This window comes from Penaeus monodon, chromosome 11 (assembly GCF_015228065.2).
Source record: "Penaeus monodon isolate SGIC_2016 chromosome 11, NSTDA_Pmon_1, whole genome shotgun sequence".
In the NCBI taxonomy this organism is placed as follows: domain Eukaryota; kingdom Metazoa; phylum Arthropoda; class Malacostraca; order Decapoda; family Penaeidae; genus Penaeus; species Penaeus monodon.
Genome location: NC_051396.1, coordinates 46,954,065 through 46,964,044, shown reverse-complemented (window position 1 = coordinate 46,964,044; position 9,980 = coordinate 46,954,065). Strand labels below are relative to the sequence as shown.

At 38.1% G+C, this 9,980-nt stretch overlaps 1 protein-coding gene across 1 annotated transcript in view; it reads left to right on the top strand.

Annotated features, from left to right (window-relative positions):
• Positions 1-9,980, top strand: part of LOC119579002 — a gene marked incomplete in the record, with an annotated part of 53,553 nt that overhangs the window by 42,837 nt on the left and 736 nt on the right. The window contains 1 exon segment of the mRNA XM_037926696.1: positions 6,035-9,980. This exon segment is cut by the window's right edge and continues 736 nt beyond it. Within this exon segment, the coding sequence (XP_037782624.1) occupies positions 6,035-9,980 (3,946 nt within the window).

The window sequence follows — 9,980 nt, the reverse complement described above, 5'->3', positions numbered from 1 at the left end:
GCTGGTATCCCTTTGGAAGGGAAAGGAGATTGTGGGATTGTAGCACTACCGTGGCATTCACTGCTCAGCATACCGGCAGGTTCTCGCCCACATCTTTGAAACGGATCCGCACAGAGACAGCAGTCTGATTTACTCCTGTAGTACCGCAGACGATCTAGCGTTCGAGTATTGTGAACACCGTCGTGAGTTTTGTCGGGGTGCTGCAACTACATCGACCTCAAGAAAGCATTTGACTTGGTGCATCGGGAATCGCTATGGGAGATCCTGAGACTCAGGGGAATTCTGACACAGATTATTGGCCTGATAGCAAGCCTCTATACTGGTACTGAAAGTGCTGTAAAGTGTGGTGGGGGTATGTCGAACTTCTTCCCTGTTGATTCAGGGGTGAGGCAAGGCTGTGTCCTTGCACCAACACTTTTCAACACTTGTATGGATTGGATAATGGGCAGAGCTACTAGCCAAAGTCAGTGTGGAGCAACACTAGGCAATATTAAGGTCTCAGACCTTGACTTTGCCGACGATGTTACCATCCTATAAGAGTCCTTGGAGTCACTTGTGGCGGCTCTTGATGCATTTAGCAATGAGGCGAAGCCCCTAGGCCTGGAGGTCTCCTGGACCAAGACCAAGATTCAGGACTTTGGGGGCCTGTTAGGGGAACCCGTTCAGTCGGTCCATGCTTGCGGCGAGGACGTTGAAGTCACAGAAAGTTTTACATACCTTGGTAGTGTAGTCCATATCTCTGGGTTGTCAGACCAGGAAGTCAGTAGACAGATTGGTCTGGCAACAGGAGCCATGAACTCGATCAACAAGAGCGTTTAGAGATGTCGGTACCTATGCAGAAGGACCAAGCTGCGTGTCTTCAAGGCCTTGATACTGCCAGTTTTGCTCTATGGAAGCGAAACCTGGATGCTATCCAGTGTCTTGGAGTCTCGCCTTGATGCCTTTTGTAACAAGTCCCTTCGCCGGATCATGGGGTTGCATAATCCGGGATCGCCAACTCAGGCTATATGGTCACCTAGCTCGCTTCCCCATGGACGACCTTGCCCATCAGGTTGTCTCCCTGCGAGACAACCCTGGGTGGAGGAGACCTGTGGGATGACCTAGGAGATCATGGCTTGGGCAGCTCGACGAGACCTGTCGCGAGGAATTAGAGATAGGCCGTGTGCCTGCCTGGAGACTCGCCTCGAGGGATCCTCGTGGCTGGAAGCGAAGGTTGGATGCGGCCATGCGCCCCTGTCGCCGTTAGCCCCTTGATGATGATGATGATATTCATATGTATATATGTATATATGTATATATATATATATATATATATATATATATATATATATATATATAATATATATATAATATATATATATTACATATATATATATATATATATATATTATATAAAATATATATGCATATATATATATATATAAAATATATATGCATATATATATATTATATATATATATATATATATATTATATATATTTATATAATATATATGCACTATATATTATTATATATATATATATATATATATATAATATATATATATATTTTATATAATATATTACATATTTTTATATATTTTCATATCTCTCTCTCTCTCTCTCTCTCTCTCTCTCTCTCTCTCTCTCTCTCTCTCTCTCTCTCTCTCTCTCTCTCTCTCTATATATATATATATATATATATATATATTTTTTTTTTTTATATACTTATATATATATGATGTATATTTTATATACTATATATATCTATAATAGATTATATATTATATATATAAATTATTATATATTTATATACTCTATTATATATATTTATGTATATATTTGTGATTACTTACCATATATATTATGTATGTTAGATATATATATATATATATATAATATAAATATATATATAATATATATATAATACTTTATACTTGTTGTGTGTGGATATATGATATATATATATATATCAATATATATAGATTACATATATATATATTAATATATAATATATATATTGATATATTAAGTAGTATATTATAAGATAATATATATTAGATATATATATATATATATTAGACTAACATGGAAAGATATGTAAGTTTATCTTTATATATATTTGATATTAGAATATATTAACAAAAAGCATGTAATATATATATTTATGATAAATCTCTAGTATAAATAAGATATTATATCATAATATACTATATCTAATATATATATATATATGAATATAAACTATAAAATATATAAATAGTATAAATATATTAAATATAATATATAATCATATATATGATATTATTATATATTAATATAATATATATATAATATATTATTATAATATATATATATACACACACATATACATACATATAATTTCTCTGCAGATATATATATATATAAAAATGTCATAATATGCACTACATATTATATGCATACATATATAAATATGTATAATATATTATATATATGCTAAATACTATATATATATATATATACATATATATATAATATATATTTTTTCTTTAACGGTAGAGTTCATATAGTGAGCCGCCGTGGTCACAGCATGATACTTAATTGTAGTTTTTAGGTTGTGAGCTCTTGAGTGAAGTACGTGGTAGGGTCCCCATTCCTTTCCACGAGAGAATGCAGTGGCAACCATCTTAGGTATCATTCTATCCACCCATCAGGGCCGGGACAGCACTGCTGCGCTGGCTGCCACCAGTGAACGCCAATATGGCCATCGCAGTTCGAAGTTCCGCCGCCCAAGGATCTACATTGCATCATGAATCAAACGGCATATTGGACACGAACTGTACAAATGAGCATGAAGCACTACAAGCATAAGACAGATAGTAAATAGCCTGCCTCAAGGATCATATGAGAAATCATAAGCAGAAACAACTCTATTCCAAGATCACTTATGGGAGAGTTGATGAGTTTTGATAATACTATATAATATATATTACTATATAGCACTAGTATATATTATATATACGATTAAATATATATATATATATATTAATACTATAAATAAAATTATATATACATATAACTATCTATTATAAATATAATATATTATTATAATATAATATATATATATAAAATACTATATATATATAGATAAATATATATATTATTATATATAAATATATATACCCTGGGTTGTCAGACCAGGAAGTCAGTAGACGGATTGGTCTGGCAACAGGAGCCATGAACTCGATCAACAAGAGCGTTTGGAGATGTCGGTACCTATGCAGAAGGACCAAGCTGCGTGTCTTCAAGGCCTTGATACTGCCAGTTTTGCTCTATGGAAGCGAAACCTGGACACGCGCACACCCCACCCACACGCGCACACCCCACCCACACGCGCACACCCCACCCACACGCGCACACCCCACCCACATTCACACACCACCCCCACACACACACATACACACACACATACACCCACACACCACACCACACACACACCACCCCACACACACACCCACCCCCCCCCCCACCCACCCCCCCACCCCCCCCCCCACCACACACCACACACACACACACCACACCACACACACACACCCCCACCACCCACACACCCCACACCCCACCACACCACACCACACCCACCACACCACACACACACACACACCACACACACACACACACACACCACACACACACACACACACAACACAACCACACACACACACACCACACACACACACACCCACACACACCACACACACACACACACACACACACACACACACACACACACACACACACACACACACACAACACACACACACACACACACACCACACACACGCAAATAGATAAACAAACAATGCACACACACACACACACAAATATATCTGAAAATGAGGTTCCGTTTTTTTTGTCTGTGTTTCTTACACTCACTGTTATAGGTGTTGATATCACAAAAAATATGAAGCTTTCTATTACAATGTTGTAGTTTTACAGTAATTAATTTTTATTTTTGTTACAATGACTTATTTGTTCTTGTTCTTTCAGTTGTGCTAATTACTCAATAATTGTAAATTGAATTACTTTTGTTGCTTCTTGAAACTGAATTGATAAAGCTATATATCAGTTCTGAAATCTGACAAGAAGCTGCCAATTCCATACTGTCTTTTATCCATATTATTGGTTTCAGAACCACATTTACAATACTCGACACACGCTCCACTTCTTGTAATTTGGATATTGGATTGTCTTGTATATACAGATCTTTGTATATGCCCTTCTTACATGTGAACTGCAGGTCAAAATCTGAAAAATTCCGTTTAGAATAAACTTTTCTTTTCTAGCACAGAATGGTTATTCGGACGAGCACAAATAGTATATCAAAATTGATAAAGTCCGCTTCCTATGGTATTGATTCTATGTACTAGAATAGCCTGGTACTATTTTTCTATGTTACTCTTTTTTTTTCATGAAGTGTTATTGTTGAGATGTATTTAATTGATAAATCTGTTAACCCATTACCGACGGGTGGCACGTACGCACATGCCATGGCATGGCGGGACCATCTGCCAGGGGCATGTATGCACATGCCATGGTGTATCTATGAACTTGCCATGAGTTTTTTTTTTGTTTTTTTTACAATCATGGCAAAAGATTATTTTTCTGCCACTGAAAGTGAGATTAAGTCGGTTTTAACACTTTTTCATTTTTACCATAAAAAAAAAAAAAAAAGAGAGAGATTTCAACTCCATGATGCCACACACTGCTTATTTTATTCGGACTATAGACCGAATAATGATCAACTATGGAGTCTATGGGGCCGCGGTAGCCGAATGGTTAGAGCGTCGGACTCAAAACTGTCACGACGGCAATCTGAGTTCGAGGGTTCGAGTCACCGGCCGGCGCGTTGTTTCCCTTGGGCAAGGAACTTCACCTCGATTGCCTGCCTAGCCACTGAGTGGCCAAGCCAGCTCAAGTCAGTGCCGGGTAAATAGAGATGGTGACTCGATAAAAACACCGGGTGGAAGGCAATGGCAAACCACCGCTCTAAATTGCTAAGAAAAAATTATGGAAGCCCATGATCGTCAAGGACACGGTGGCCGAGTGGTTAGAGCATCGGACTTAAGACTGTCACGACGGCAATCTGAATTCGAGGGTTCGAGTCACCGACCGCCGCGTTGTTCCCTTGGGCAAGGAACTTCACCTTGATTTATGGGGCCGCGGTGGCCAAGTGGTTAGAGCATCGGACTCAAGACTGTCACAACGGCAATCTGACTTCGAGGGTTCGAGTCACCGGCCGGCGCGTTGTTTCCCTTGGGCTAGGAACTTCACCTCAATTGCCTGCCTAGCACTGGGTGGCCAAGCCAGCCCAAGTCAGTGCTGGTCCCAAGCCCGGATAAAATAGAGAGAATGATTACCTAAAAAGGTAACCCCGGCACTCTCCGTGGAAAGGAACTGGGGACCCTACCACGTACTCACTCCAAGAGCATCACAACATGAAAAAAAATAATAAATAAAATAAGTATCATGCTGTGACCACGGCGGCTCAGACATGAACCTACCGTTAAAAGAAAGAAAGAAATGGAGTCTATATAACAAAAATACCCTTCAGTCTCGATTTATCAGGAAGTATGGCAAGTAGAGACTTTAGAAAATAATGAAAACTGAAAATACAACATATCTTCGTAGTATTACGAAGAAATGACATGGGATGCTGGTATTTGGCATGAGTGGTCGCACATGATCGGGCGACGATATAAGCCCCTGGCAGCGAGTCCTGGGCCTCTATGAATACCCATCAGAAATGGGTTAAATATGTAGAAGTATAGGACATTTTGGGCTAGATTAATTTGTATGATATATATACCTATGTGGATAAGAAAAGGCCCAGATTTGATCGTGCTATATTTTTTATCTTTCACTTTCACCTATTTCTTAGAGCACATTATAAATCCTTCAGTGATCTGGGGGATTTTTGAGATATGCCAGGGAGTTAGTGTCATATGCTATAATAGTGCAGATACTGGATGTGTTCTTACTGATATACTTTGAATACCAATTTACTTCTACAGGTGTGGTACGTCCAAGCTTGGGAGACGAAGATGATGAACTGGAGCCCTTCGATATCTCTGTCATAGAGAATGTGCCTCTACAGCTGAATCCTGTACAAACTAAGTGCATCAATGGCTCTCCAGGTGTAAAGTTCTTCAAGGTATGTGAATATTGTGGCCGGGCATTCAATAAGAAAGCAGCTTATATTCAGCACCGCAATTCACACAGACCTGTACAGCAGTGTAAAAAATGCAATTTTAAGACAAAAGATGTTAAGAGGTTTAAAGAGCATGTGGATTCACATGAAGAAAGTAAAAGAGAAGTCCAGTGCAACATATGTCCAATGCAGTTTTCCACTATCCTAAGTCGAAGAAACCACAAAAAGAATGTGCACAATGTATATGAGTGTAATCACTGCTCAGTTGACTATATATCAGAGAGTAAGTTAAATGAGCATATCGATGATAGTCATTTGCCAAGAAAGGGAGTGTATGTTGCCATAGAGAACGTAGAAAATGGAGAATCATCATCAATGGTCTCTCAGGAGGCCTTCTCATCTTCTAGTCCCAAAAAGTTTTTGGTTTGTCGCCTGTGTAATAAGGAAACACGAAATAAATATCAGTTGAAGATACATCTTGCCCAACACTTAGGAGTTTCAAGCAGCACAATTACAGATGACAATTTGCTCTTAGAAGATGTCAAACGATTTGCTTGGGATGAAGAGAATGAAGTTCATAACCATAGTGAAAATAATGCTGTCTACAGGAATGTAGAGTCGGAAGGAGCAGGTCATGATTCAGTATTGTCTTCAGAAGTACATAAAGAAGTTATATTGCGAGATGGTGAACTCGATAGTATTCAGCTACAAGGAAATTTGATAGTGAAGGAAGAACCAATAGAAATAGATCTAGTTGAGAAACAGCACGATGTAGAACCTACAAGATACCAAGCACCTGTAATTTTTCCAAAAAGGGTAGGAAGGCCTATGGTTATGTTGACTTGTGACCAGTGTGGTGATACATTCAAATCTCCCAAAGCTCTGAGAAATCATCAGAAGCTAAAGCACAAACGACTAGTTAAATGCCCAGCATGTAACATAACCCGAGTCAACACAAAGAAAATGTTAGCTCATCAGAAGACAGCCCATAAAAACAAATTCAGGTGTCATTTTCACTGTTTGGCACTCTTTGATACAAGAAAAGAGTTATCATCCCATCACTTAAAAATACACAAGAAGGATGATTCAAAATTAGTGTGCAGATATTGTAGGCAGAATTACCCAAGAGGAACTTACATGAACCACTTGAAGCACTGTGAGGAGGACCCTCTGATGAGAAGAGCACCCTGTATTTGCAGTCTTTGTGAAGCCTCATTTAGTTCTGCCGATGAATTAACACGTCATTCAAAATGCTGTGGTCCTAAGATTCCAGAGCCTGAAAGCAGCAGACCAGTTGGGAAAGAAGTTGTAGATGTAAACACAGATGAGGCTGAAGATAAGGTTTCCAAAACTAAAGAAGAAAAAACTGTTTCAAGTAAAAGCAAACCAGTTGAGAAGGAAGATGTATATTTAAACACAGATGTGACTGAAGATAGCATTCCCATAAGCAAAAAAGAAGAAACCGTTTCAAGTAAAAGTCTGCAATCTACTATTTTGAAGGAGAAGGTAGTTACTGATTGTATATCTCAGGCACAAGGTAATGTAATAACAGAGAAAATAAAAGAAGCAGCACAACATAAAGTTGGACCTCAGAGATGCAAATATTGTTCAAAAACATTTGATACTGTAGATGATGGCATTAATCATGTATTATGTTCTCACAGAGTCTTGATTTCCAACATCACAAAGGAACCAAGAATGTGTCACCTCTGTGGGAAAAATTTCCTTTCAGGTTTAGCACTCTGTAAGCACATTCTCAAGCACTACAGTGATACTGGCTTATGGGATTCACTTGTCCCTCCAGATCTGAACATGGAGACGGTAAGGAGCATCTGTTGGATATGTAAAACCAAGGGTATGGTGAATCACAGGTACCATGCTACACGTAGGGATAACTTTATTGAAAAACTGTTAACCACACGATATATAGAACCAGATAGTAATGATATATATCACTGTTCTGCTTGTGATGAAGGTTTTCAAAGCAGATTTGCCTTTTGGAAGCACATCAAACTCCACATGTCAAAAGCCTTTTTCAAGAATGCTGAAGGTGGAAAGCGTTTTAAGTGCACAAGATGCCCATTAAAGTTCTTGAAGAAGTCTCAGCTCTATGGACACATTGCAACTCATCTCCTTGACCCACACATTACTCAGGGTGAAGAAGACTGTGTGGAGGATGGCGGGGATGAGAGATGCGAACCTGATGAAGTGAGTTATAGAACATTAGGAGGGGCCAAAAACTCTATCGCTCAAAACAAGCTAATGGTTAAACATGCTATATTGGCTGGTAAGCTGTCATCATCTCAGGTTCCCCAAAAGTGCAAACGATGTCGTAAAAAGTTTAAATCACTGGAGGATGCAGTGGAGCATGTTTTTACCACACATAAAACGATCCTCGGAAACATGATGGATGACACCCAGGCTTGCCATGTCTGTGACAAGACTTTTATGAAGCCTATGATTTTATGTAAACACCTTCTAATTCACTACCGTGAACTAAATATGCTGGACGACCTAGTCCCAAGAGATTTGTTAAAGAGAACCAAAGATCGGAGATATTGTTGGATTTGTAATAATATGCTTGGGAGAAAAGCATCAAGACATATCAATATGCGTAATAATGTGATTGAAAAAATTTTGTCTAATGAGAATGAAGAACTTAACGAGGAGGATTTTCCATGTTCACTCTGTGGCGATGTGTGTACTACAAGATATAATTTTTGGAAACACATTGTTCTTCACATGTACAAATTTCCCAAAAAGTTCAAGAAGGTTAGTGAGTCTTCATCACCTAATAGTATAGAAACTTCAAAGGAATTGCGATGTAGTGACTGCTCTCTAAAATTTAATGAAAAAACAGCTTTGAACAAACATTTAGCTACTCACTTTCTACTGCCTTACACAGGACAGGAAATAGAGGAAGAAAAGACTATTCCTGAGAAGATGGAAGTTATTCTTGATAACAAGGATGCAATTCCTTGTATAGAAGAGATTATTCCTGATAAAACAGATGAGCCAGCATACAAAGAGAGTAAGCCAAGTGAGAAAAATCAGGCAAGTAACAATACCATTAGACTCAGAAACAAAGTCCCAAAGCTTGGAGATAGCTCAGATTCTTCTCAGCAATGTACTTGTTGTTCAGAGATATTCCAGAATACAGATGAAGCTGTCAGACATGTCATATCTTTGCACAAGGCAGATATAAATCAAACGATCTGTCAACCTTTTAAGTGCCATATGTGTGGCACTGTATTTAAGAGCACATGGTGCTTGTGTAAGCACTTATCAAAGCACTACAGTAATCTAGGTATGTGGGATGCTCTGGTACCTCACGATCTTTTAGATAGCTATGACCTAAGGAATCAGTGCTGGATATGTAAGGGCCAGCTAGAGAAGAACTATACAGATCACATAAATAAGAGAAATGTAGTCATTGAAAAACTGTTGTTAACAAAATTAAATCAAACTGAGGATAATGAAGATTTCAAATGTTCTTTGTGTAATGGATTTTATAAAGGCAGATTAACTTTTTGGAGACACGTTCAACTCCATTTGTCCAAAGCTCCAATCAAAGTAAGAGGAAAAAGGGTTGTAAAGCCACCACTTAATATAATTGATTACGAGAATCATCAATTTAGCTGTAATGAATGTTCTCTGTACTTCCTTGATGAACGGGAACTGTATGAACACCTGGCAACTCATTTCATATGTAAGTATGAAGAAATGAAGGCAATTCAGAATGGCAGCGAAGATTCACAGTCTAACCTCAGTTTTGGGGAGGAACTTGAACCATTAGTCCAAATTGAATT